Source organism: Coniophora puteana, assembly GCF_000271625.1.
Source record: "Coniophora puteana RWD-64-598 SS2 unplaced genomic scaffold CONPUscaffold_11, whole genome shotgun sequence".
NCBI classification, from domain to species: domain Eukaryota; kingdom Fungi; phylum Basidiomycota; class Agaricomycetes; order Boletales; family Coniophoraceae; genus Coniophora; species Coniophora puteana.
Genome location: NW_006913063.1, coordinates 1,577,982 through 1,604,699, shown reverse-complemented (window position 1 = coordinate 1,604,699; position 26,718 = coordinate 1,577,982). Strand labels below are relative to the sequence as shown.

At 51.3% G+C, this 26,718-nt stretch overlaps 10 protein-coding genes across 10 annotated transcripts; 6 read left to right on the top strand and 4 right to left on the bottom strand.

Moving 5' to 3' along the window:
* Nucleotides 1–71: 71 nt before the first annotated feature.
* CONPUDRAFT_157148 (Osmotin thaumatin-like protein) lies at nucleotides 72–936 on the bottom strand (the record flags this gene model as incomplete). The annotated part of the gene is made up of 4 exons (XM_007774072.1): nucleotides 72–169; nucleotides 228–411; nucleotides 468–590; nucleotides 649–936. The coding sequence occupies 4 exons, from the start codon at nucleotides 934–936 to the stop codon at nucleotides 72–74; spliced, it is 693 nt and encodes a 230-aa protein (XP_007772262.1).
* A 1,942-nt stretch (nucleotides 937–2,878) lies between these two features.
* Nucleotides 2,879–6,006, bottom strand: CONPUDRAFT_146054 (uncharacterized protein; the record flags this gene model as incomplete). Its single annotated transcript, XM_007774071.1, has 6 exons — nucleotides 2,879–3,253; nucleotides 3,314–4,222; nucleotides 4,286–4,573; nucleotides 4,639–5,043; nucleotides 5,099–5,470; nucleotides 5,556–6,006. 6 exons carry the CDS (start codon nucleotides 6,004–6,006, stop codon nucleotides 3,048–3,050), a joined length of 2,631 nt encoding a protein of 876 aa, XP_007772261.1. The 3' UTR covers nucleotides 2,879–3,047.
* A 1,446-nt stretch (nucleotides 6,007–7,452) lies between these two features.
* CONPUDRAFT_84227 (uncharacterized protein) lies at nucleotides 7,453–9,136 on the top strand. The gene is made up of 13 exons (XM_007774070.1): nucleotides 7,453–7,534; nucleotides 7,591–7,600; nucleotides 7,654–7,673; nucleotides 7,731–7,763; nucleotides 7,812–7,908; nucleotides 7,961–7,989; nucleotides 8,046–8,103; nucleotides 8,153–8,229; nucleotides 8,280–8,358; nucleotides 8,411–8,485; nucleotides 8,539–8,649; nucleotides 8,708–8,748; nucleotides 8,814–9,136. Exons 1-13 carry the CDS (start codon nucleotides 7,484–7,486, stop codon nucleotides 9,021–9,023), a joined length of 891 nt encoding a protein of 296 aa, XP_007772260.1. The 5' UTR covers nucleotides 7,453–7,483; the 3' UTR covers nucleotides 9,024–9,136.
* An 894-nt stretch (nucleotides 9,137–10,030) lies between these two features.
* CONPUDRAFT_84226 (NADH:flavin oxidoreductase/NADH oxidase) lies at nucleotides 10,031–12,577 on the top strand. Its single transcript, XM_007774069.1, has 8 exons — nucleotides 10,031–10,344; nucleotides 10,405–10,849; nucleotides 10,903–11,174; nucleotides 11,228–11,868; nucleotides 11,933–11,996; nucleotides 12,067–12,233; nucleotides 12,296–12,327; nucleotides 12,392–12,577. The coding sequence occupies exons 1-4, from the start codon at nucleotides 10,075–10,077 to the stop codon at nucleotides 11,351–11,353; spliced, it is 1,113 nt and encodes a 370-aa protein (XP_007772259.1). The 5' UTR covers nucleotides 10,031–10,074; the 3' UTR covers nucleotides 11,354–11,868; nucleotides 11,933–11,996; nucleotides 12,067–12,233; nucleotides 12,296–12,327; nucleotides 12,392–12,577.
* Nucleotides 12,578–13,455: 878 nt separating this feature from the next.
* On the bottom strand, nucleotides 13,456–15,606 carry CONPUDRAFT_157144 (uncharacterized protein; the record flags this gene model as incomplete). The annotated part of the gene is made up of 4 exons (XM_007774068.1): nucleotides 13,456–14,696; nucleotides 14,748–15,044; nucleotides 15,094–15,297; nucleotides 15,348–15,606. 4 exons carry the CDS (start codon nucleotides 15,604–15,606, stop codon nucleotides 13,456–13,458), a joined length of 2,001 nt encoding a protein of 666 aa, XP_007772258.1.
* A 1,074-nt stretch (nucleotides 15,607–16,680) lies between these two features.
* On the top strand, nucleotides 16,681–17,956 carry CONPUDRAFT_109285 (GroES-like protein). The gene is made up of 3 exons (XM_007774067.1): nucleotides 16,681–17,091; nucleotides 17,149–17,736; nucleotides 17,791–17,956. The coding sequence occupies exons 1-3, from the start codon at nucleotides 16,741–16,743 to the stop codon at nucleotides 17,905–17,907; spliced, it is 1,056 nt and encodes a 351-aa protein (XP_007772257.1). The 5' UTR covers nucleotides 16,681–16,740; the 3' UTR covers nucleotides 17,908–17,956.
* Nucleotides 17,957–18,497: 541 nt separating this feature from the next.
* On the top strand, nucleotides 18,498–19,788 carry CONPUDRAFT_75718 (uncharacterized protein; the record flags this gene model as incomplete). The annotated part of the gene is made up of 8 exons (XM_007773719.1): nucleotides 18,498–18,577; nucleotides 18,760–18,910; nucleotides 18,942–19,272; nucleotides 19,326–19,344; nucleotides 19,398–19,425; nucleotides 19,480–19,540; nucleotides 19,594–19,618; nucleotides 19,674–19,788. The coding sequence occupies 8 exons, from the start codon at nucleotides 18,498–18,500 to the stop codon at nucleotides 19,786–19,788; spliced, it is 810 nt and encodes a 269-aa protein (XP_007771909.1).
* A 315-nt stretch (nucleotides 19,789–20,103) lies between these two features.
* On the bottom strand, nucleotides 20,104–21,812 carry CONPUDRAFT_75717 (uncharacterized protein; the record flags this gene model as incomplete). The annotated part of the gene is made up of 11 exons (XM_007773718.1): nucleotides 20,104–20,140; nucleotides 20,405–20,492; nucleotides 20,724–20,855; nucleotides 20,909–20,968; nucleotides 21,000–21,031; nucleotides 21,104–21,105; nucleotides 21,180–21,227; nucleotides 21,423–21,486; nucleotides 21,523–21,640; nucleotides 21,667–21,699; nucleotides 21,755–21,812. 11 exons carry the CDS (start codon nucleotides 21,810–21,812, stop codon nucleotides 20,104–20,106), a joined length of 672 nt encoding a protein of 223 aa, XP_007771908.1.
* A 1,090-nt stretch (nucleotides 21,813–22,902) lies between these two features.
* Nucleotides 22,903–23,803, top strand: CONPUDRAFT_109281 (uncharacterized protein). The gene has a single exon (XM_007774066.1). It carries the CDS (start codon nucleotides 22,944–22,946, stop codon nucleotides 23,739–23,741), a length of 798 nt encoding a protein of 265 aa, XP_007772256.1. The 5' UTR covers nucleotides 22,903–22,943; the 3' UTR covers nucleotides 23,742–23,803.
* Nucleotides 23,804–24,076: 273 nt separating this feature from the next.
* CONPUDRAFT_92257 (ras-domain-containing protein) lies at nucleotides 24,077–25,110 on the top strand (the record flags this gene model as incomplete). The annotated part of the gene is made up of 5 exons (XM_007774065.1): nucleotides 24,077–24,250; nucleotides 24,322–24,369; nucleotides 24,422–24,494; nucleotides 24,559–24,674; nucleotides 24,832–25,110. 5 exons carry the CDS (start codon nucleotides 24,077–24,079, stop codon nucleotides 25,108–25,110), a joined length of 690 nt encoding a protein of 229 aa, XP_007772255.1.
* Nucleotides 25,111–26,718: the final 1,608 nt, after the last annotated feature.

The window sequence follows — 26,718 nt, the reverse complement described above, 5'->3', positions numbered from 1 at the left end:
TGAATAAGCCGCGAACCAGAAATAAGTACCAAAAATAAGATCCCAACGTGTAAATTCCTATCCTAAACCTTTTACTTGGGGATGTGCGAGGTAGTGCCTGGGCAGAGCGTGAGGGTGATATCAGTGTTGCCGCACGTGAAGTCGACGTTGTCGGCGGGCTTGTATCCAGCTGTTTGCGTCATCAGTAATCGAAGCATACGCGTTCTACAGGGATGCGTAACACGTACCAGCACCATCGTTGTCGGGGAACGCGTAGGCGTTCGGGCAGGTGTTGTAGTAGAACGGCGAGTGAGGGCCAGGGCCAGCGTTGTTGACGCAGCCTCCTCCACCAGCGGGCAGAGCACCGCCGGCACAGGCAGCCTTGGTGCTGCAGCACGGCGAGAAGCAAGAGCCACCAGGGCCCGAGATAGGCTAGATATTCGTGATGTCAGCAAGGCGGTTGGATGGACTTTACGTATGGAACTTACGCAGCCGCTAGTAATGTGGCAGGCGTACTTGTCACAGGACGCGTCGCCGGCGGAGATTTCCATACCGACGTTGTAGCCGTAGATCAAGGAAATGTCGTAGGTGACCTTCCCGGGGACAGCCCACTATATATTACAGACGATCAGACTTTGACAAGGCCACACAAGAGTTTCATTCACGTACGAAGTTGAACTCAGCGCGAGAAAAGGGAGTCTGGCCGTCCCATGTGGGGCCGCCGGTCTGGCAGTTGGCACCGTTGCACCCAGTGCCGACATTGATGGCGCCGTCCCAGTTGCTCGAGATGTGCATATCACGGGTAGCGCCCTTGGCGACGTTGACGTTGTTGTCAATCGTGCCGTACGAGGACTGGGAGAAGAGCATGACGCTCTCGCTGCACTTGTTGACGACCTTGAGCGAGGTGGCGTTGGCGACGGCCGCGACGGCAGCAACAGCGAGGATAGCACACTTCATCGTTGAGAATTCAGAAGAGAGCAGAGACGAGGAAGAGACGAATGATAGTTTTCGAAGGACAGAAAACCGACCCATTTATACCGTTAAACGAACAGGAACTCTCATTGGCTCAAAGACAGCATGTCGGAATTCTCGTTGTGCCAGTGTCGCCCGGTAGCATGACTGTTCCGGTGCTCTGTGAATAAAATCGTCGAAGACGTCGAATGCCAGCAAGGCGAGAGCATCAGGATCACAGTGAACGGATACAAACGAACGCAAATTTCGCGCTCGGGAGTCATGTGGTTTCCTGTGTGCCGTCGGTATATCAATGATCGCCGATGGTGAGATGATGTTGCCTGTTACCTGTCAGTCCCGAAAACAAGTAAATCAAGGCACCGAAGTACCGTGAATTGATGTACGCGTTGAATCAAGCCAAGTTAAAGTCTTTGGTGAACCTCGGTAAGCACAACATGAAGGACTTGGATAAATGCTAGGGTATATACCCAGTAACAGCCCTTTCAACACAATAATCCGGGAGCGTTAAAGAGATAGGACGGAACGCTTCGACTCAGTGCTCGGAAAAAAGGAGGTGGGCACTACTGTCTTCTGATATAGGGTCTGCCTAGGGGAGACTAGGTGGGCACTGGTGCGGCATTTTCGCTTCAGAGCGTGATTCGGAATTCTGGCGGTGGTCGTCACGGCACAGACAAATGTGCCTCATAGTTCTAGAAGTGAAGGGATGTTCCCTTAACTGCGTTCGTCATCAAGTAGTACGTTATTGTGGAGATTTCGGATGCTGAAGATAAGAGCCGGATGATAACCGCAAACATGACCGTCAGACTGGGTACATGCGCCCTGGATGGTTCCTCGGTGAATCTGCGGTGGATGGGCTACAGCGGCCTAACGGTGTGGGCGGATCTTGTTCAGGTACCAGCTTCGACGTCAAAGATGTGTTACATAGGACAGGAGAGGACAGGGGAGACGGATGTTGCCGGTAAAGGTTTCTGATCTGCAGTAAAGGTTCCTTGCCAGCCTTCGGTCATGATGCAGATGCATGCAACCGTCGACGCGTTGACGGCGTGTGGCTTTGTTTACTTCTGAGGCTGCTGACTAATCCAAGCTGTGCTGAGATTTGGACGGTTCCTTCTCAGTGGCTCGGCCATTTGTGAGACTTGTGCCACCATCGCAAGCGACAAAGCTTTATACAGCTCCTCCCTCATTTTATGCTGACAGTCCTAACCGCCTGACATCAACGCCATTTGTTCATTCACGGTCTTATTGCACATAAGTACAGCCAGGAAACTCCATAAGATAACGTCTGTACTTCAAGTTAATTATCCTTGAACTTCGGACGACAGTAGACTGGCTCTTGCTTGAAATCAGTAAGTATGTTGCCTCAATTGCGGTTCAAGATCTTGCTCGCTTTCCCAAGGTGGGCCCGCATTGCTCCGATAGCCGTTCGCTAGCCGAGTAATGGGCTGACTTCCAGTACACCCTTCAATCGATGCAGGTCTACCAAGCAAATATGAGACAGGTCCGAAAGGCAGTAACGTTGTGCAAAGGGTTCTTACATAGGGAGAGCTGACCATCGAACACTGGCCCGAACAGCACTGAGAAGCAATCTGGCAAGGCGTGCCGGTCCCACTGCAGTCGGTATCCGGCGTCGCTATAGCTGCGGGCTCGAGAGCGATGAAGAACGCGAGGACATAGGTGGTGGTGGGGAACTTCATAAGCGGTTGGCTGAGTTGCAGAGGGTACAGAATGTGGGGGGTGTGGAGACGAGAGAAGATGGTCGTTGACTTGCAAGGGCGCTTTTGACTGTATTTATGTCGGTTCCGAGAAATGGAAGACTTTGTACTTTACGTTGACAGAGCTCCACTCTGCTGTCACACTCGCCATTGCCGACAACGTTGTGTTGTATTCTCCACCGGTTCTCCGCAGTTAGTTAGTAATTCAATATCTCGTTTTATATATGATGCTTTGACGAGGATACTTTAGATCTTTAGATAGGGGTAGCTGGGACATTGCTTCTGTATTGTACGCGAACTTAGTCCCAGCATCTGGCGAACTATCATCCTTGCCCGCCAGTACCGAGGCATCACGGAGGTAGAATGGTTCACTCACATACCAGCTCAGACGCTTCGGCATCCTTTAAGCCTCGCCAACACCTGCTTTGCAACTCGTTCACGACCCTCAGCAAGTGTCTCAAATGTCCTCGGAAGCTCCATCTTCTCGTTGTCCAGCACTATCCATACCTTGAACCTCTTTCCCCCAGTTCCGTCACCAACCTCCTCGTCGTGGTACTCAGGTCGTCCAATGCCATGTTCCGCGCAATATTCTGGCGTGGGACCCCCAGATCAGCTGTGTCACCGGTGGGTATCAGAGGACGAAGGCTCACTATTCAACATGATCACTTGTGACACCTTGGTCGTGGCATTGGTCTTCGCAACCTCTGGCTCTCCAGTTTTGGTCACCATCAGAACATCCTCGTGCCCGACACCGTCAGGCCTTAAAGAAGCAGGGGTGTCTTCTGTCGACCCCGACTTTGAGGTTGACCAGGACACCCTACTTGTCTCGCGGGAAGCCCTTTCCCGCCCCTTCGTGGGGTTTTCATACGGGTATAGCGCAGGCGAGGCTGCCCGAGAGACCTCACCACTCTCCGGCTCGCTCCAGACCCCTTCATCATCGTCAGCTGCCCCCTGAAGTTCTGCAGATCTGTGAATGTGCTGCTGCGAAGGGCCAACTCCAGGATACGCCCCCTGCTGCGAAGGCTGCCCCCACGTCCGCATCGGCTGCATCGGTGCCGCATAACCCGACATCTGGGGTGGCAGAACACCGTACGGACCAGCGTAGCCGCCCATGCCCATGTTCGCGTCACTCCCAAGCGCCAGGGGCTGCTGCATCATCGGATACGCCATCGGAACGGGCATAGGACTATAAGGAATGTGCGGGAAGAAGCCGGGACCACGATTCCACCGCTCCCCATTAACATTCTTGCTCTTCTTCATCTTCTTGCTGTTCCCGCTGTTCCCCTTCTCCCCTGGAGCGCCGCCTGCATCTTCCCGCTTGCGCTTCTCACCGACGTTTTCGGACGGGGCACTCGACAGGTCGTAGTCGATGACGTAGTTTTCGGGCGTGGGTCTCCCGCGAAACCGGACGAACTCGAGCAGGCCCTGCTCCGCTGCGAGGCATATGCAGCCCACTTTCGCGTCGGCCTTGGTGCGATAAGCCGGCTCGACGGTATATTTTCGGACCTGGAACGGGGTGGGATTGGGCGAGAGTTCAATCGTCAACGTGCAACCAAATGCTGGGAAGGGGAGCGTAAGCAGGATACATCGATGTGCACATCGAGAACACGCCGGCTACTCACCCCCTTTGTCCTTGTCAAATTCCCACTTCGGCTCCAGCTTCGGCTGACCGGGGATAGTACATGCCTTGGTCAACGCCGGAAATATCTTTTCGTTTGCCCACTTGCGCATGCGGGTTGTCACCCGATCCTCAACCTCCTTCGCGATGGACTTGATGTAGTCCAAAACGCCGTGCGAGATGGCCAGGTAGCACGCAGCGGCTTTCGCATCCGCACGCTTGGGAAAACGCGGGTTGACAAGATATGCCCGATAGGACTTGGGATAGTCAAAGCGCAGACAACAGCCGTGCACTAAACAAATGTTAGAAATCGACGCTGCATCGGATAAGGATAAAATAGGAAGAGAAGGCGCATACATCCAGCAGTTTCACAAGACGTGTACATGTACGTCGCAGTCAACCGACTCCCCTGTGCTGTGTGAATAGTCGCATTCATCCAACCGCATACGTTGAAATCGATCGCCGTCTTGCCCTCCAGCGATATGGGAAACGGTTGTGGGAGAGCATCTACGTACTGCTGTAGGGAAAGCGGAGGTTCTAGTCCTGTTGGAACCGCGGACTCTTGATGAATCGGCACAAACGGCGAAGGCGAGGCAGGTTGCGTCTGCCCATTTCCGAACTTAATGAAATCGAGCGCGCCCTCTGATATCGCAGTACGAGCGCAGGCAGACTGTGCTTCGGGGAAGCTTGAAAAAACCGGTTGCGCCATATATACGCGCTCGGAGTGAGGCGAAAGTGATATTCGCAATGCACAACCCTGTTCTAAACGGACACATCAACATGTATGGTACAGCCAGACGGATGAGTCGACCCTTACTGTGGCCTGTCTTAGAGTCGAATAGTACCACCCAGTAAGGCGTCACGACGCCAGCCCTCCACCTCACGCAGCACTCCTCGATCTCCTCGATAGGGTCTAGACCGCTCACCGCCGCGTCGACGTCCATGGCCCCGGGTGCTGGTCGATGGTGCCACTCCCGCTGAGTGGAAGGCGATGCGAGGATTAGCCCACGAGGAACGGCCTTGGTGGCTGCATCAGCATCGCCTTGTGAGATGAAATCGAGCGCGCCATGATCGATTGCTATGCTCGCAGCCGCAGATTTGGCTTCGTTTCGCTTGGCGAAACCCGGAGGGGTGGTGTACGAACGCTTCGCGCCAGATGGGTGCGTTATAGTTAGTATGCATTTTTTATCTATGGTCGCGTATTAGAGCGTTCGAACGAGGTTGGAAGGGGAGAGATGGGGGTTCGGAATAATCGGAAAGGAGGGAAGACGTACTCCGAGTGCCCTCCTCGATGAACTCCCAGCCAAGCATGTTGACATTCCCGAAAAGTCTCTGAGATGTCTCATGCAGGCGGTTGATAGCATTCGCATACGATGTCGTCTTCCCGGAGTTTACGTCTTCAGTTAAAATTATGGGCGGTGGAGACGGGGGTGGAGGCGGAGGGGCCAGAGGCTCGGGAGGCGGGGGTTCTGGAGGCGGCGCAGGCTGAGGCGCTGATGGCTGCTCAGGCGGAGGAAAGGCATCACAAGACATCGCATCTCCTGCATCAACATCAGTGGTCGCGGGTGGTGCACGGGTCGGAAAGTCGTCGTCCCGGAAGGAGGGATCGAGATAATCGGCGAGGGTGACTGCGCCGAGCTTGATGAGGTTTAGCGACATCTGTCTGGATGCCGCAAAGTGCGCAGCTCTGTCTTCGAGGGACATGGACATGGCTGGGTCGTCCATGGGTGGCTAATATCATACGGGTACCGTATGAATGACAGGGGACATGCTTTGTTCAGGAAGAGAGGTTGAGGTGGACATGGATGTTATCGTCAACAGCCCAAGGCTCGGTCCGTTCCGAGTTCCGCAATACTCCCGGCTTGCGGCTATTTGACAAATTTCACCATGTCAGACTTTGCTCCCTCCCATGATACTTCGATACGTATCAAACTGTACCAAGTATGTATGAATAAGAACGTGAGCACTACATCCCAAGGGCTATTATCCAACTGACGCACAACCAGTTTTCTGTCGTTATCCCCACTGTTTTCATAAATCTGCACTGTTGCGCCCGCCAATATCCGAGGATTGAAGTGAGTGATAGATAACTTGACAGCGCAATGGCGGCGTGTGCAGCAGGAAGCGAGCACTCATGGCCAGCATCAATGCAGATAGATCCTCTCACACTTGACCATGGCCAACTCTGAGGGCGTCCCTGCTCTCTTCCAACCCATCCAGATCGGCGAGGTGCAGCTGCAGCGTCGCGTTGTTATGGTGCCTCTCACCCGATTTCGTTCGTACGCCAATCACGTCCCAGGCCCGTGCGAGAAGCTACTATTCACAAAGATCCAGCACTCCTGGAACATTATTCATTTCCGCTGCAACTGACATATCTGCGAAGGCCAGAGGATATGCTCACGTACCTGGGGTATACACCGTTGATACACCGAAGCTTAAATAGAAGGGAAAGAGGTACGTCGATAGCCTATCAAAGCTGGTTGTGATGGCATCGCGATCCACGCTGCATCTTGCTATCTCATCAACCAGTTTACACAAGACGTCACCAACAACTGTACGGATGAGTACGGCGGTAGCATAGAGAACCAAGTCAGGTTCGCATTCGAGGTGGTCGATGCCGTCATCCAGGCTATCGGTACCTCTCGCACCAGGATACGAATAAACCCTGGGTGTCTTTCCAATGTTGTCCACCTCGTTCTCTCGAGCACCTGCGTTAAACTTAGTCATATTTGTAGGCATTGGGATGGAAAATCCCGCGCTGACGTTCACGTATCTCGTCCAAGAGCTTGTAAAACGCTCTCTTGCGTATATCCACGTTTCTGGTACCCCAATGGAGAAGTCGATAATAAACATCTTATCGCACTCATACTCACCCCTTCTGCTTCTTCCACGAGGAGCCAGCCTCGTCAGATGAAGCAGCAGACGTCCTTACCACCAAACCCTCACTGAGTAGGGAAAGCAGCAATTGAATTGGCTCGTTGTAACTAGCCAAAAATATTTTCCTTGGAGAAGGTTTGGACTGCACATAAATAGTTTCTCCCTCATTTGGAAATGTTCTTGGCTGTGTCGACCTGAGCAGACTACAGCCAACGCCATTAACCAGTGCGTGTGACAAATGGATATATAACAAGACCATGAGAAGTCACAGTATTCCCTCCCGTTCCCTACCCAGCTCCGCTTCCTTGGTCTGATGTCGGCCCCGATGGCCAGTAGCGCGTTCATCGACGAAGTCCTAGGAGAACAAATCAGCGCAGTAAGTTCTTCGCCTATGGTACCTTGACTTCAGGCTAATGCCCGATAATTGAGCAGTATGCAAATCGTAAGTCCTTACCGACATAATGATGTAAGAAGGCCTGAACGGGGGTCATGCAGTCGCGGGGTTTGCTCTCCTGGTATGCAAGGCATATCCGTCGAATTTCGGAAGAAACCTAAGACTGAAACGTATTCAGGTATATGATTATTGTCTCACAGTTCATCACGAAGTGAGCTGCACATGCCTAGGAATACGACGGTACTCATTTTGGATCCAGATACATTGGTTATGGGGTGAAAAGTGGACTTGGGGGCGAGTGGTTTTTACCATTGCTCGATATTCTCCTTTTCCTGGGTTGGCATTGACTGTCATTGGTACGTGATTTGCCCCATCATAAAATAAACGTTAACGTGAAAGGCTCTGAAGCTGCGCTTGAGGCGGTGACTTTTAAGTCGGTATGTATGGTCCACGCAATAATGTTGATTGCCGGATTGACGCGACCCCCTGCAAGTGCAAGCAGTCACAGGCAACGAACTATATCCATATAGCGAGTATCGTTGCAGCCGAAGGTCAGATTTCTATCCCTAGTATAATCGGTATAGCTGAGTATTGTTTAAGGGCTCCTCATGATGCGTATATGGGCATTCTGGGGCTGCAGCCGCCGTCTGCTAGTCATCCTCCTTACTACCGCTGCGGTAAGCCACCCCTTGTATCTCGACAGTTATGATGCTGCTAATGAACTCAGATATTCCTTGGTCTTGCTATTGGGCTAACCAGCTACGTAAGCGATCTACTCCCAGGAAGGCAACTGCCAGTCGGAACCCGTACGTATATATTTTAAGCGGTGACCTGTAGTTCGGCACTTATCCCTATCAGTTTCCGATGCATGCAACTTCTCAACGGGTCGTTCGAGCACTATCCAGTACGGATTTCTGGTGGTATACGAGCTAAGTGAGTCATAGTGCATGCTAATGTCTAATGTTTAACTTTCACTCCATCTCTAGTACTTCTCTCTCTCACAATATGGCGCTGGTTTGCCTATCACCGATCCACTCATTCACAGCTCGTCAACACTGTCTATCGAGGAAGCATTTTCTACATAATGTGCATGACCGGTAAGCAATAATCCTGTTGCTTTCTGCTCGGCGGATTTTTGATGTACGGGGGAGGCAGGTTTCTCCTTGTTTAACATACTGAACGCAGCCGTATCTCCAGTGAGTGGGTGATGCACGACACTGATCCCATCAGATACAGAGACGTTAACTGATTGGTATTGTAGGCATACCACAATGAATACCTGGACAGTTTGCAGATCACTATGCACAGTGTTCTGAGCGCGCGGATTTTCTTTCGCATGCGCGAGACTACCGAGGAAACTCGTGATTCCCCACTGCCAAGCCACATGTCGAGTTTCCGTGTCGCTGATCCCGCAGCCGCCACAGCCGACACGTACAGGTCTAGCATGGATGACACCATTGTTGGCCATTAGACATGGGTATATCAGGAAACTAAGCCAGTGCAGTCGAGATCGACAGAATAATATCAGTAGTAGGCTAGTAGCCTGAGCGATGGAAAGTGGTTAACAATGAAGATGCACAGTCCGGAACCAGAGTTCGTACGATTCTTTATGTCAGGAATGTTAGCGTTATGGTTCAGCACATGTTATCGACTTCTTTACTTCGATTTCGCTTTTGAATAGGTCGGGGCCCATCAGAATCGCTACGCTCGCGATGCGACTAGCAAGGACATTCTCATGAGATGGGAATTTTCAGCGTTCGGAGATGAAGCTGGTGAGACCGAGGAAGAAAATCTGGTGGATATCGAAGAGGGCCAAGACGATTGTTGCAATGGATGTGGAATATATCAGTTCCTCTCCAACGGATGTGGTCGTCTTGTGCCATCTTACATGTCCTTGACATTATCCACATGGTGGTAGTGTGTCAAGTGGCGATCACACCGTGAGAGTCGCGCACTAGCTTCCCAAGAGAACATTGAAACTCAGCGCTCAGCGACAACACTCCGACGCCGAATCTTGGATGTCTCCCTATTTCCTTCTCTCTCATGACAGAGTATGTCTGTCCATAGCCTCCGATGATATGCAGAGCCGCCATTTTGCTAGCTGTATGCTCTATAATTCGACTGATATTTTGATATCTCACACAGTCGTTACTGTCAAATGGCCACTATGAGCCGTTTGACTGCTGCGACGTAGAGCGATTGCAATCCATCCCAATTCAAACCTAAAACACCAACTACTGCGAAGCGTTACATGATGTTCCGGTGAGTCAATTTTAGATGTACGTTTGATTAGACTGATAAGGTCCATAGAAGAGTGATGGCTACGGCTTCTTCTGCCAACTTCCATCAGCCTTACACTTTCGGACGAAATGTATGCTATCACAAAATTCGCTGCCCACGTTAGTCAGAAAGCTCACGGTCTAATCTTGGGTATAAATTGCTCCAGGTGCTCGACCAGTCGCTTCATAACGGACACCCGTTCCGAACGCCATTTCTCTCAGCATATCAGCACCGCCGCTGACATGACCATCTCTGGCACCCCCTCGCTATTCACGCCCATTCGCGTCGGCGAGCTTGACTTGAAGCATCGCATCGTTCTCGCTCCTCTCACGCGTTTTCGAGGGTACGATGACCACGTTCCTGGCCCGCAAACCGCAACATACTATTCACAGCGGGGCAGCACGCCAGGAACACTGCTCATCACGGAGGCAACCTTCATTGCTAGCAAAGCCGGCGGATATCCTAATGTCCCCGGAATCTATACTGATGCGCAGATCAAGGGGTGGAGGGAGGTGAGTGACCTGTTGTATTAGTCCTGAGAGTGGCGCTCAGCATTGGGAATATCATGCCAGGTCACCGACGCTGTTCATATGAAGGGCTCTTACATCTTTTGCCAGCTTTGGGCGCTCGGCCGCGCCGCTGACCCCGAGTTCGTTGTGTCCAAGGGGAATGAGCACGTCGGCGCTTCTGCTATCCCACTTCAAGAACACTTGGACGCAGGTCACAACAAACCCCCACGTGCGCTGACGATACCCGAAATCAAGGAGTACGTTCAACTTTACGCGACTACCGCACAGAACGCGATCGAGGCAGGCTTCGACGGAGTAGAGATCCACGGCGCGAACGGGTATCTCATCGACCAGTTCCTGCAGGATGTCAGCAATGACCGCACGGATGAGTACGGCGGGAGTATCGAGAATAGGACGCGCTTTGCGTTGGAGGTCGTTGATGCTGTCGTTACAGCAGTCGGTGCGTCCAAGGTGGGGATTCGCATGAGCCCCTGGAGCGAGTTCCAAGGTGATACTATCCCTTCCTGTGACGATCACCTTTACTGACCCATACCGACATAGATATGAGGATGGCCGACCCAATCACGACGTTCTCGTACTACGTGAACAAGATCAAAGAACGCAACCTTTGCTACATCCACGCTGTCGAGCCACGCATCAAGGGCTCTGAAACGGCCATTAAAGAAACGGGAATCGAGTCTAATGATTTCCTTCGTGAGATCTGGGTTGACCGTCCATTCATCGCCGCAGGCGGCTTTACCCGGCCCAAGGCGTTTGAGACTGCTGAGCAGAAGGGCGGGCTCGTTGCATTTGGGAGACTTTTCATCGCGAACGTCAGAATTTCTCCACTGAAACTCTACGTTGCGCCGCTCACTATATCTTCTAGCCGGATCTACCCCGTCGCTTGAAGGAGGACATCCAATTGACCGCCCCAATTAGAGCCAAATTTTACTTGGTTGGCAATCATACGCCCGAAGGCTACACGGATTGGCCGTTTGCCAGCGACAATTGAATGGTCTGCTCTGTTTTTCGTGTACTGATATGGATGAAGACAGTTATAAGTACTGTAAACGAACGGAAAAATGATATCGCTGATTTGAATCGCATGTATTCGAATTCTAGCTGTAGTAAATATAGGCACACAGGGATATGGCATCACATGAACCAGCTGGCTGTAAATACGGTGTGCTCCTATTCTCACTGACTTAGGGCCGGGAACCTCTCAATCTTCGTAACCGTAGTAACCGTAGATGAACTTGCTGTATTCGATGTTGCAGAAGTAAAGATCAATGTCCCGTTTTCTGGGACAATATCCAGGCAGTGAATCTCGATGGTTGGGTGCTGACCTGGACCGTCAATGTGTACGGCGGGAGATTTCTTTGGTAAAATGCACGGGCGCTGACTACCACATGCCTCGCAAGGTTGCAGAGCCGCCCCAGATTCAATGAAGCTAGGGGCTGGTGTGGGCTCATCAATTCGAAGAGCCGTCCATTCTTGTCCGGCCTGTCCAACGGATGCCAGCTTCAACTGTCGAGCAGGAAAATTAGTGACCAGTTCCTCTGTAACTTTTTTGGGCTGTGAGCGTGCTCACCAAGGGCTTTGGGACTTCAAGACTGCTTAGTGTTATCGCCAAGGGGCTATTTGGCCACATAATCCTGTAAGTCAACGTGACGTTAACACTGGCCGGTAAGATATGAGCGTTGCAAGTTTGAAAGTGAAGCGTACCGAACCGTAGGTTCCTCTTTGTCTCTTTGAACCCTTTCCACGCTCCAGCTAACGGGGTATGGCGTTGCAATTACCTGAGCGTTCATCTGCACCGTCTCACAGGTAAGATACGTCCCCGAAAGTACGGATTTGATGGAATTTCCAGCTCCAAATGGAAAGAATTCCCACTATATGGAATACACTGTTAAACCTTCGAAAGGTGCAAATCTATGATATATCAGGTGCTGACTTTTTGGTTGTCCCCATGGTGTGCATCGTACGCTACACGACAATCAGTGGCAGTTAGGTATTGTTCTACCCTAACATTGTTCTATATGAAGCTCACCTATAACCGTTTTGTTATCGCGTGCAGCCAGATCCATGGTCTTTGTTCCCTCAAACTGGAAAAGTCTATAGATTCCTGCGCGCATCGCGCCACTAGTATTCTCCGTGTTGCAGATATCTGAGCAAGACGCTGTTGGCTGTAGTTGGACGCTCGAATGATACTCCTCGATGATGGTGGCCTCGCCAGAGTCGTAAACGATGTCCATAAGCAACTGGGCAAAAGGTGTTGACGCGGACACGCTGCGTTTGCATGCATTGGGTATATCGATAAAGTGAGTCAGAAAGTTGATTGGGCGTCTAGATTGACGCTATTTTAGGCTTGGTTGGCCTCATCTAACATTCGGTCGTCATCCCGGCAGACCCATAATAACTAAGACAAATATAGAGCACAACTGTAAAGCGTGCCAGTAGATAGGAGCGATAGAGTGAAGCACAGCCCAGGCTGTTATTCTAGCACGATTGTCCCTTTGCTCTTCAGTACGCATCATATGTTCTATCTTGAGGCGCATAGTCACTATTCAAGGACAAGCACCTTGGTGCTCTCTTCATGGTACAATCGTGATTGCATTGCCCTCAATGTACAACGAAGACGGGTGTTTGTGAATAGAACACGCTACATGTTGGATGCAGAGTTGCGTTCCCCCGATAGTCATCAAACAACAGCAACGAATCGAAGGAGAAGCTGCCATTTATGGTATCGAGAACAAAATACGAGCAAGTAGATATGAGACCTATATTAAAAACATATTATGCCAAGCCGCAATGCCAACACCGAGTGCATGCCCGAGAGACGAAGTTGCCGAACCATAGCTGGTGGAGATGCCAATTCCGAAGTATCCCAAAGCCTAGCCGAAAGAAAGCGCGAAAGATATGCGCATGCCATGGTATCCAAAGAAGCTCCCGAAAGAAGATGAAGATATGCAAAGAAAGGTATCCACGAGCGCCAAAGAGCGAGTGCCACTAGGGCACAAGTCCAGAGCAAAGCGTGACGAGAAGACTGCAAACATCAAAACAGACTCGAGGAAGAACAAGGGTCCAGGCTAGCTGGAAATAGAAGCAAAAATATCAAATGCGAACAACAGAACGCTTGAAGAAGGGAAGCTTCGAGGATAAAGTGGGCTTGTTTCGGAATGGAACGAGGCGAGCGCGAGCGCGGTTAACGGGAGTCGCCGGAGACGAGCAACTTGAGGGCGAGGAACAACCCGAGTCGGCAGACCAACGAGGAGCATTCACCGGCGAAAACAGGGTATCTTTGGTCTTGTTTGGCGTGAAGAACGAGCGCAACGAAGAGACCCTGCCGGACTTGGTGCGGGTGATGTCGGCCTTCGTGGACGGAGAAAGGCTGAAGAACGATCGTATGGATTCCGACTTGACTTTGAAGAAGGAGCTCGGCGAACGGGGCGAGGCATCGGCATCAAGTGTCCTGGCGACGATCAGGGGCTTGATAAAATGGTTGAGATCCGGCGATGGTGTAGTGGGTGGGGGCGACGACGGAGCTGAAGAAGGCGTTGAATGGGTAGAAGGTGTAGCGTCGGAAGAGAATAGGGGGGAGTCGAAAGTTATGAACGAAAGGCCAAGAGAGGAGGGAGTGATGGTGATCGACTTGGATGCTGCGACTATAGTTGACTTGGCAGGCGTAGCGTCCGGAAATGGAGATTCGACCTTGGACTTGTCGGTGGCATCCTCGACGACGTCGGGTGTGAAGATGTCGGTGTGCGCTGACGAATGCGGGCGTTCGGTGAGACGACTGTTCGGAAGGATACTCGAAGCCTTCTTTGTGCTTTCCTCGTTACGAGAAGTCGCGCTTGGGAGAAGCTCGAGTATGTCCGAGATCCGGAGCGAGAGGCCGATGGAGTCCGAACGCGATGTCGAAAGATCGCCGTACAACGAAGGCGGAGTGGGCGACAGACACGGAGCCGACGCCGAGGAGGACATGACAGGGACGCGCTTCTTGGAAGCGACCGGGAGAACATTGTCTACGCTGAGCGGCTGGAAACCGCCTTCCTCTGCCAGATGGAGCTCGCCATGGAATGACTTGGTTGGTGTGCACTGGACTACATGCGCATGGTGCTTGAATCTGACCTCGAATAAAGCAGCTTGTTTCACCCAAGCGAGAATGACATCAGGTGCGGGTGCTCTGACGATCGAATGACTGGAATAGAGGAACGAGCTGGAGATTGAGACGCTAATCGCTGCCGATTCTTCACGGGTTTGGGAAGAGATGGTAGGCTCCGACTTAGAAGTGTAAAGGAATCGTGATGTGTGCATCCCTAGAGTCTCGCCTTCAGGCTCACCGTCGCAGAAACCTTGGGCCCGACAGGTCAGCCCGAGCGTTATGTTTAGAAGGGCAAACGCACCGATGACTAGCTTATCATCGATCCCGAACCCAGACCACTGTGATTCGAAATAGGAATCCTCGTCGTAATCTTCCTCATCATCATGAAAGACATCCTCGAATCCGTGAGTGCAGGATCCGGAGGATAGCTGAGCGTCACGAGGAATGGAATCTTTGACAATGATTGGGTCAAGAACTGCCGAGCCGATGCTCTGGTCGGATTCCTCTGAGATAAAGGCAAGAGCTGGAATGAAAGCTGGAACGGGCGACGGTGGCCTGACCAAGCTGTCGATGATGCTATGGACGTCGTCTTTGAGCACTAAAATATATGTGAGTCGGAAGCTTCTAAGGGCTCGACAAACTCGTACCGCTGGTAGGCACAGAGTCATCCTGTTTCTCCTCGAGGTTGGTGTTCGTCGGCTGTTCTGCGGACGTCGTAGTCACACCCTGCTTCACATCCTCGAGGCTGGGACTGGCAACTGCGCTGACACTGGTAGAAGAGACAGCGCTAGCCATGCTCGCGAGAGAGATGGTGCTGACGGCCACCGACCAATGGAGGGATTGGTGAGCATCTAGAGGAACATCAGCTTCTCGCTTAGATGATAAGTACGCTTCAACCCACTGGAAGCGTCACTCTCTTTGGCCCTTTCCATCACGCCCACCATGATGCGGGCTCTTCGTTCTTCACTTGTCTCCGTAAGAAGCGTTAGCGAGGGGTCCATCACCTTGCTCTTGAAGTTGCCGAGGGCACTCTGAATCTGCATGATCTTGGCAGGAATCGTACGACTGGCTCTCGCGTCAGGATCATTACCAAGTTCCGTGACGAGACCTTCGATGGAGAAGATGCTGGCGGCGAGTATGTTCCTTGCGAGGCAAGACATTGGTGCGACGTGGGGAAGCTGAGAAGGGTTGATACGAAGATGGGTAAGGCTTGAAGACGACGTTGATGGTGGGGAAGCGGAAGATGGAGAGGCCACTACAGGGAAGAGGCATTTGAAGGAAAGCTGATTTTAGTCCTGGCCGGTGGCGCTGGGGGAAATGTGAAGCTCGATAGCAGCTCCGCGGACCAGGCAAGTTGAAAACAGTCTCGTTGCGTCATTGGAATTCTCTATCACCGCTCCAGCAAATCTTTCAGCGGAGAGTGGATGCTGGTATAGTGCTAGACACCGGTTAAGATTCGACCATCGTCGACCCACCCACGCAAAGGTGTCTCGTAAAAGCAGCAAAGATAGAGACGACTTCATCCAGCTTCGACAACAACAGTTGTATCCGAAACTGAAAGTCCACAGGTATATACAAAGAGAAAATGCTCTGATTAGACATAAATATGTGACCGAGTCATGTTGCAGAACAAAGGACCGCTGGGTAAAGCTTTGAAGCTTGGAGCTGGAAGCTTGAAGGTTCAGTCTAAAAACTCAAGAGGGTGACAGTATCGGCAAGGCCAAGTAGCTCCAAGCTGAGTGCCTTGCACAAACGTGAAGAGCCTACAAATAGATTTCAGGAAGGGGTTGGCAGATGGCCGAGCACGAGAATGCTGGGGATGGACGATGCGCTCTTGTAAGTCTTGTCAACGTTGCGAAGAAGAAAGCGAGATGGCTAGTCGACGACAGAGTTTTAACGCGTGAGAAAGTCTCTGTCAGCATGACAAAGCTGTGCCCATCGCGCTTCACCGTGTCGCGCGCCCTGACGCGTTCTCGAAAAGGTAAAACGCGACGTAACTCCCGAGCAGCTCCGTCGACTTAACCTCCCTCTCCCCCTTGTCCAACATTTTCCACTGTACTGCAACTGAGTCTGACGAGCTACCCATTCAGCTTGGAAATTCATCTGCCGAAGGATGACGGATACTGGCACCTAGCAGGGTTACGAGCAGTATGAGCGAAGCAGCTGGTACGCGGTATAAAATGCAATCGGTGCGAAGCCTATGAGAGCACCAAGATCTTCCACCAGCGCCTCGTATCTCATCGGCCAGCAGCAAACGCATCTCTTTTACTCGCAGTTCCCTTCTGATCCTCGCAATGTCCGCCATTTCGTCCCAGACCCAGACCGCACTCCTCCTTCCCAGCGTTGGTGCATCTTTCGAGCTGCAGCAGATCCCTATTCCGCAAGCAGGTTCTGGCGAGATTCTTGTCAAGAACTACGCTGCGGGGCTCAACCCGATTGACTACAAGACTCAAGAGGTCGGGTTCCACGTCGTGCGTGAGTTCCCTGCCATCCTCGGTTTTGAGGGTGCGGGTATTGTCTCCGCCGTGGGTGCAGGCGTCACCCATCTCAAGGAGGGCGATAGAATCGCCTACCAGGGAGTCGCTTCCAACAAGGGACGTTCCTTCCAGCAGTGGGTTGTTACACCAGCCGATTGGGCCTTCAAAGTATGCGACCGTGCTCTATTCGTGTGACTCTTAGATGCTGACGCTCTTTGTCTGTAGCTTCCGGATTCCATGTCATTCGATACCGCAGCAGCCCTCCCCATCGCGTTCCTCGCGGCTGTTATTGGCACCTACCAGCCACCGCCTCACGGCCTCGGCATTGCCACTCCTTGGTCTGCTAGCGGACGCAGCGCCCATGCGGGCTCTCCCATCGTTGTCCTCGGCGGTACATCCAATGTTGGCCAATATGCCATCCAGCTCGCCCGCCTCGCCGGGTTCGGCACCATCATCACCACTGCCTCTCCCCGCAACTCCCCGCTCCTGCAGGCGCTCGGCGCGACGCACGTGCTCGACCGTTCACTCTCAATCGAGGCGTTGACCGGGGAAGTCGAGAAGATCACCGGCGAGAAGAAGGTTTTGCATGTGTTCGACGCAGTCGGCATCGCGGAGACGCAGCAGGCCGCACTCGCGATCGTGTCCGAGGGCGGGAAGGTGCTCACCACAAACCCACCGCAAGTCAAGGCATCGGAGGGCTCTGGAAAACAGATTTTGTTCGTCATGGGCGCACTTATGATGCCGCAGCATCAAGCGTTCGGCAAGGAGTTCCTGAGCGTCTGGGCGTCGCTTTTTGAAAGCGGAGACATCAAAGTGAGTTTATTCGTCTCCTACACTCTAGCAAGAGTTCCTGACGAGGCGTTCCAGGCTAGCACTGTCGAGGTTGTCTCGGGCGGACTCAATGGCGTTGAAACGGCGCTGAAGCAACTCAAAACGATCAGCGGGAAGAAGCTTGTCGTACGTCCTTTTGAGACGGATGTGTAATCATGCAAAGACTACCTATAATATACACGTTCAATATACATGTTTAAACTCTCAGGGTTCGAAGCTCGTGATCTGTACTACTCAAACACCAGATGCTGTAGCGAAACCTACGAACGCCGTTGACGATCGGCGCTACTTCCTCTTATTCCTATCGATCTTGGCCATTGTAATGGTTGTTGACGTGCATATGTGATCCCGTCACTGCATGGCCGCCAATTGGTATCCCATTGGTGGTATCCCAGAGGGCAAAGCCTTCATCTCTGTGACCTATCTTTACTCCTGTTTCTGCCATGCGGATGACGGAGAAAATCAGATAGCCGGGTCTGGATCTAGACCATAAGGTATGACAAGCCACAGCATGTGTTCCTGGTATGTACGTTAACCACTAAATGCACTTGATGCTCGGAGCTGAACAAATTCCGCGGATAGGCTTGACTAAGGACCAGAGTACTATTACTCTGCATTTATGATTCCATCGCTAGCTGCCGTGCACGGAGTTATCTACTTCACAGGTATGCGCCCGTATATAAGTTGAAGATGATTGAATGGGAGTCCAACAGTGTTGTATTCTATAGACCCGACCCTGACCTATGTCTACGCTTGGCGCACAAATCTCTACCATTAACGGTCCTCTGGAAGTCGGGACACTGGCCAGCGCCATTCTCCTTGGGTCCGTTATACTTCAAGGATACTTCTATTACTGCAATGTCGAGAATGACTCGCGCTTAAAGAGGGCCTTTGTACGACACATTCTCGTTGTTTCAATCAAACTTACACCTCCATTCACATGTGAATGGCCCTTAGGTAGCCTGTGTAATGTAGTTGTTTTTCCCCGACGGAATGGCTTGGTAGACTAACACACGTCCCTTGCAGTGTGGTTGATATCCTCTACTTCTTCTGCAATGCATGGTCGCTTTGGATGTTGACTATCATGTTCACACTCGTACGGCCCCAACTCAATGCAGTTGTCATTTTGACAGCAACATTGAACATCCTCATACAGGTATGCGTTGATAACTATTCCTCATCACCAGCCTCTGAGAGATATGATCTTTGAGGGGTTTTACGCATATCGCCTTTGGAGACTGTCCCATTCCCTCGTGCTTCCTGCCATCATTGCAATCACTACAGCCACATCCACAGCATTGAATCTCTACACAGCCTACGGGTCGTTGGTGTATGGATCACTATCGTCTGGGGACGAGTGGCACGGTGGCATCTGGACAATCATGGTTATTGACGGATGTGACATAGCCGGCTCGTTGTTCATCACCGGTGGCACCGCTTGGTACCTGCGCAGGTCAAAGACGTGGGCGCTTCGTGGTACTGCAAGACGGATTGATAAGCTGATTATGTGGACGTTCGGTAAGTTTACGGTGCGTCGGATTTTATCTCGTTACTGAAACCAATTGCACCAGAGATTGGCCTGCCGCCAAGGTAACACGTTTTGGTTTGCTCGTCCCTCAAACTGAAATCTTATGTGAATATAGTATTTGTCGCATCGCTGAGCTAGTATTTGTAAGTTGATATATCCCGCCACGTTATATCCGGTTAAGAGCTAAGACTTCTCAGGTTCTCGGTTATAGGCAAACCGAGGCTCTGTGGCTAGGTCCATTTACCATTGTTGGTGGCGGTGAGTACGTGTATGACAGTGTCAAGCTCAATATTGATGTTTGATGTATGCAGTTCAAGCTAACTGTCTCCTCGCTGCGTAAGCTCTCACTACCTCATATCACAATGTATTGAGTGCATCCATTTCTAACTAGGATAAACACACGTATGATGTGGTGCAAAGATACTACTCGCATACATATCTTCCCAACAAATGCTACCTCAGAACTTCCTTTGGCCGAGGTAAGATATTCACGCTGGATTTACTAATGGCGACTAACATTCACGAGATTAGGTTCGCATTGATATATTAAATTCACAGAGTATTTAATAAGACAGCAATCTTTCACCGGTCAGCGCTCTAGTATTACTATTTGCTGAAGCCCTGATGGCTCGGTTCCGGAGCTGCGAGGCACTCACCCAGGCTAACCACGAGCATGCTATGACATTAACCTCAGACTCTTGATCACACTTCTTTCTGGGTAGAAACTTTCAGGATAAGACATAATGTACTCTTATTTACTCGTCGCAACTTCCGTATGTATTATAACATGTAGTTCGACATCGCAATTTCTCTGCCCACTCCTAAATGGCAGCGTTGCTCCGCTCATCCTCGCGGAAGCTTTATAACTTTTGACATTTAAAATTATGTGAGGTCCGATGATAGAGATCCAAAGTGTCTGCAAAGTGATGACGATCACATATATGCCAAGCGATGGGACCTTGAAACTTGTCAGTGCTGTCTCGCAAGATAATGTCTTACAGAATGAAACTTACCTCGGGAAGGTATGAATCAACGAGTAGAATGGTGTCAAAAACCAAGGGAAAGGTCGACCTTGAGCCTCATCAGTCCGTAATTGGAGGGATGAAGGCCATAGTTACTTACACAAGGTAGAACATGATGTTATCTCGGACAAGGATCACCCAGATATCGTCTTTACACAAGAGCTCCCAGGACAGCCGTTGATTAGTATCTTTCAGGCGAATGGTGAAGCGATACAACGTCAATACAATGACAATAGTTTGGAAGAGTAAGAAAATAGAATTTGTGGTCGCCATAAGCCATGAAGGTAGAGCGCTTGAACTGATTAGACACGTGCTGTATCCCAGTATGTTCATCTCCATGAAAGTACTTGCTAAAAGCAGGGTGTTGGGGAATCTCGCCGTCAGTCTTAGGGATCCTTAGCAATGCTCATACATCTTACTGTGGATGTTGCGGAAATTTATCGCTAAGATAGTCACATTGACCACTTGCTCCGCCACAAAGCAAGCGACCATAAAAGTCAAAAGCCTCTTACTTCCATCGTATAACGCGTAAAGACGCGTGATCATCGAATCTGTGGATTGTTACAACCTTCCATGAATGATGAATCGTATTATAAATGCTTACATTGTAATGCCGAAACAGGGATGATGCATGTAATCTCGATCAAGGCCCAGAGTGCATAACCTTGATATCATGTCGTATATCATTAGCACACTCCTGTGGTATGAGAGAAGAAGGGGGAAAGACCTACAGCTAGGGTCATTACATGACAGAGGTGAAATGAGAGAATGAAGAAGTGTTGTCGTAGGTAACACTCACCCCTATGGATACGTATCCATGGCGCATGATTTTGTTATATTAAGAGCAACGTCTTCCAAACCTAAAAGCGGCTTACAGTCGGTGACACATGGATACTGAGGTCGGTCACTGTTGCATCAATGAGCTTATAATTGAATAATATTTCGTGTGGTATGAAACCTACTAGCCGTAAATCTGTGTATTTAGCCATGGCGTTAGATTGCGTTTCGCGTTTTGCGTGTCAATGATAGAGGTTTGTCTCACATTGCAAACAGTAGACCTCCATAACGAAGCTTGTTTGGGTCAGTCAACGCTATGAGGTTCGAGGATATATGCTTACCGCACTGTATACAAGGGTTGCAGAAAAGACAAGCCTTTTTCGCTTGCGCGAGAATGGTGTATAACTAGACGCGTTGAGTAAATTTGTCGATTAAACTTACCCATATATATTCAATCTGGCGGCGGGGTCAGGGACGTCGAATGTGTGTAAAGTCGAGAATCGTACCTCTCGGCTCAAACACAGGACTACGAGTTGTATCAATGATGGAGACGTGAGAGCTGTATGCGCATCCGAAAACACTCACTATAGTCATAAGAAGCAAGAGCAAGCAGCGCCACTAGTGTGTATATGGCATTGAAGAGATGCTCGAAGCATGAAGTTACTTTACTTACCCTGAGCATAGCTTATAGTTTGCAAAGACCACACGAACGCAACCTCAGCATCGGCCATATGGTGTCGAGCAGGAATGAAGGCCTTGGTCGAGCGAGAAGATGTGGCAGAAGATGGTATGGTTCGAGTGACGGTCGCATTCCACAAAGCCTTATATGAACCGTATTTTTAGCATCCTGTATACCCGGAAAGATTGCGGACCGTTTAAAGGCGTAAGAGAACAAGGAATGATCTTTGGATACGCTCCCTGCATCACCTATGATCAAAGAAAAGATGCCGAGGGTTGGCGTACTATCCTGAAAGAGGGTCCCGTCTGAGGCGGGAACAGTATGAAACGTCAATTTTCGGTCAAGATTCAGGTAGCAGAGATCAAACCAATGCTGGCGTGTCGTTAGATCCCAGCTTCTGCTGAGCTGACATCATAACTGACCAGCTCATTGTTCCGGTAAAGGGAATCTGCTCTAGGAAGAACGTTGAGCACGGGTTTCGCCTGGCGACTCTCAACACGTACCTTGGGAAAATCACGTTCGAATCAAGATGAACCTAAGACCCAGATTCTCGCATGCGCGTAGATGAGAAGTTATGAGCTGTGACTCTCATGTCCGTGCTGTATTTATATCCGCCTTACCTGTCACTGCTTGACAGCGTTATATCCAAAGTGCCTCGGAGTTGGACCGAAGGATAAGGCGAGGATCAAGAAGTTCGAGATCAAGTTGACGTAGTAGTATTGTCGTCGCCACGGATAAATACAGTCTGGAGCTCCATAGTATCATTAGTCTCCCCAAATTCGCTACCTACGGAGGAGGGAAGGTGAGCTTAGAGTTTTTCAAGTAGATGTCTGCAGGAAGACATAGCACCCGCAACCGGATGTGCTTCACGTTTTCGGACAGCCCGAAATCGCACGCACAGCCACAGGTTCAGTGTCACAATCTCTTGACAATCTCATTCGTCGTCGCTGGGTGGGCATGAAACATCATTTGTGCCGTAGAGGGGATGGAAAGGCAGGGGCTTACCCAGTCGTCGACTAAGTCGGCGAGCCAGTTCAGGCACTCATCCCATTCATCCGCAGCCGCAGGGTGTAACACGTTTCCTGGACGGTGGCACGTCATACCTGCCACGCTAACCCACTCACCATCCGACTACCATCACCACCCCATTGTATTCTCACTTCAGAGCTGAGCATTAGCAGCCATGGGCATCAGCTCGTCTAAAGTCGACCAACTGACATCCGAAGGAAACCACGAGCCAACGATCTCAGATGTCTTCGCTGTCCGTCTGCTCCTATCATCATCGCCAGCCTCGCTGCCTGTGGAGATTATTGACGTCATCCTCGACCACGGTGCCTACTGGCCACACAGCACTGTCGAGGTCAAGGAAATAGACGTCGTCTCTGGCGGGGATGATGTTGAGGACAAGGTCTACCTGCGTACACTACCCCTCGCGTACCCCAAGACCGAAGGTAGCCATGTTGCGTCTGCAGGCCAATATCCGATCCATCGGCCACCTAGAGGCTCTAATGAAGAAGAATACCCGCGAAGAGGCCAACATCCATGCAGACGGATTGTGTTCGAGCTCTTGAGCCGGGATCAGGGCTGGTCGAGCGATCGGGCGTACCACAAGACCTACGCGCATTCATGGACGTGGTTCGATGTGTCCGTCGAGCGTGCCTCAGAATCAGACTCTGGCGGGGTCGCAGACCAGGTTGAGCATGGACTTCATCCCAAGGATACACACTTGCAACGGAACGTCCACGCGAAAAGGGAGTTCACGCGTCATGTCATTGTCTGGGACTGGCAGGATACAGTTGAGGAAGGCTCGCTAGAAGCAATGGTAGCAAATGAGCAGGGCAGAGGATGGCGATCCATGGATGGGCAGCTTGTGAGGAGTCTGGAGTGCGGCGACCGGCTCGTGCTGTGGATGCATGCGCGGTTTGGCGGGTGGAGATGCATTGCGGAAAGTGCAAAGGTGACAGTGTATTGGGCTGTATGAGGTAGAAACGTACTGTATAATATCAAGCTCTGGAGAGCTGTACCACAACCTGCAATGGCTCATCCATTCCGCCACATTATGGCCTTAAATATGATGTTGTCGTTGGCGATGTTGAGTGGACGGTTCCAAGCTGAGTGACATGAACACAGCCACATCCCCCAAATCCATGCTGGTCGCGTGTTGGCCTTGTGGTACATAGCACATCCCCCTCACGCTCTTTGCATTCATCCCCCATCCTCTCGCCCGCGCGTATCGTTCTCATCCCTCGAGTACATTGCTGAAACGCCTTCGAAGTACCCCCACCTGTTCATTCGGTGCGCTCAGGACCCCACACAATGCCTCCGACAGATAAGAAGGCCTCGAAATCAAGCGCTCCAGCCCCAGTGAACGTGAAGCTTCTCTTGATTGGGAACGCCTCTGTCGGGAAGAGCAGTCTCCTCCTCCGTTTCTCGGATGAGCAGTGGCTCCCTGAGGATGAGGCCACCGCAACTATTGGTGTTGATTTCCGGGTATGTGCCGTTCGCAGTGGGCTGTGACATGCAGCTGCTTTGGCGGTGGTGGAGTGCTGAGCGTATCGCAGGTACACAAGATGGAGGTGAACGGGCGGAAGGTCAAGCTTAGCATTTGGGTAAGTCTGCCCTATGCATTGGCATATGCTCTACTAAGTAACGGCCATGCAGGATACGGCCGGTCAGGAGCGCTTCCGTACGATAACGTCGTCATACTACCGTGGAGCGCAAGGCATCATCCTTGGTGTGTATTCTCAACATTGGGGATCATGCATGAACTTGCCCATTTTGAACACGCGAAATCACAGTGTACGATGTCTCCAATCGCGAGACGTTCGAAGCGTTGCCTAGGTGGTTCTCGGAGATTGAGACGTATGTCTCACCAACAGTCGTCAGGATCATTGTAGGCAACAAGCTCGACAAGGTACGTACACACGCATACATCTTAACACGCCTACTCAAAACGTCTCTCCCTTCGTGCCTATCCTTTGGTGTTTAACCCCTCTTCACACACCTTAAACCGGCCCGGATCTCTGTATCCCTTCCTGATGTTCTCCCTTCGCCGCATCCTCCCGCAATAGGAGAACTCACGCCAAGTCCCGACCTCCGAAGGCGCCGCATTCGCGGAGCGCCAGGACGCTCTCTTCCTCGAGGCGAGTGCCAAAACCGCGGTCGGCGTGCGCGAGACGTTCGAGGATGTCGTCCGCCACATACTCGATACGCCAGAGCTCTGGGCGCCCGTCGGCTCTTCATCCGGCCAGAGCGCCAACCAGCGCAACGGCGATATGCCCGGGACGATTGACCTGGACGCGCGTGGCGGCGCATCGCAGGACGCTGGGTCGGGCGGCTGCGGGTGTTAGATGGGGTTGGGTTCACTTGCTTGCTTCTGCCAACTACCCCGCTCTCGTGCGTGGTGTTGTACCCGTCGCGCGAGGAGCGATTCATGAACTTGCTACGACGTGACGAGGGTATGGATTGTGTACATATACACGAGTTTTTTTTCTGCATTGCTGTATCATTAAGTAATACCTGACATCATAGACACATACATGCACAGGAGTTTATGTGTTTCCGCCTATCGTAGGCCTTTTTTGTTATTGCATCGCAATGCTTGCGCCGGTGAGGCACTATCCGGATTGCAAGTGCGTAGACATGTCCAGTACTCACTTCGGTGAGGAGAGCTCGGTGAGGCGAGCTTGAGGACGCTTCGCGAATACAAACCCCGTCGTCCCCAGTACGTTCGCCCTCGTGCCCATGATAAGATAGCAGAGGCTCGCGACGTTTCCGCGACCCTCTGGTAGGGATTGAGGGGAGTGTTTGGCGATGAACATGACACAATGTAGTTGGATCGTTGAGATGGAGTGCTTACTCTGAACGATCGCCCAAGACGCGTTTGTTCAACGAAAGACTGCGTCATACGTTGAAATACGGCATTCGGCCGAGTGTGACGAGGCGCAGCTAGAGATCTGTATGATCGAGATTGAGATATTGACATTCCCAAGTGAAATTCTATGAAGATTAGCCTCGTCGTTGGCGGCGGCGAGTTATTTGCAAAGCGCACGTGGCGTAAAGCTTATCGGCGAATGGATAGCGGAACAAGATTATCTGAGATTTTGCGGTATTTCGAGAGAAAGGTGGAACCGGCTTTGGGATACGTGAGGAATTGTGTGTATGGACTGATGGGGGGTAGCCATTCGCAGCAGTATTGAGTACTGAGTCCTGCTGGATTGCAGCCCACATGACAAGAACAGGATCTCTGAGCGCAAAGCCACGAAAAAGAGCGATGGTGGTCGTCTGAGTACAAATTCAAATGTTCTGGTGCCCTGAGTTGCGAGGGCAAATTGACGGTCCGGGGCGCAGCGTGCGATATAAAAACAGCAATTGCGACACAAGCATAACACGTTGCGAGATTTGGCGACAGAGATACAGCCTTCAAAGACTTATGATTGAGACTTTGGGACAAAGGCAACGCGAGAGCTATTTGAAGGTCGTCTGGTGCCGCCGGGTGCAAGACCAAGGGGTAAAGGAGAAGCAGTACGCGTTACGTACGTACAGCATCGGGAGGGAGCGGAAGGGACAATTTGGGGACGCGTCGTGTCAGGGTCACCGTGAAACGCGTTTATATTCAGACCAACCCCACGGTATCGCATCCATCAATGCGTTTACAGGAGAGCTTTCAGCTTCTATCGTGCCCATCGAATGTTCCGTAGTAGTTCCAGTGAGCATGACTGCATCTGACAGTGTTGGACAGCGCTGGTGAAGAGGCAGGACGAGGCACGCGAGCTGAAAAAACGCAGCTCTGGCGTGGAGGGGATGCCACGTGGGAAACAGCTTATCTGGACCCCAAAATGGGATAAAGCGGGATTATGTCAGCGTGTGGGGTAGTATAAGACGCGGCCGTATTGGTCAACAGTGAACCACTCCTGGAAGACGACGACGTGAGTCAGTTCGTCCGACAACCAACTTTC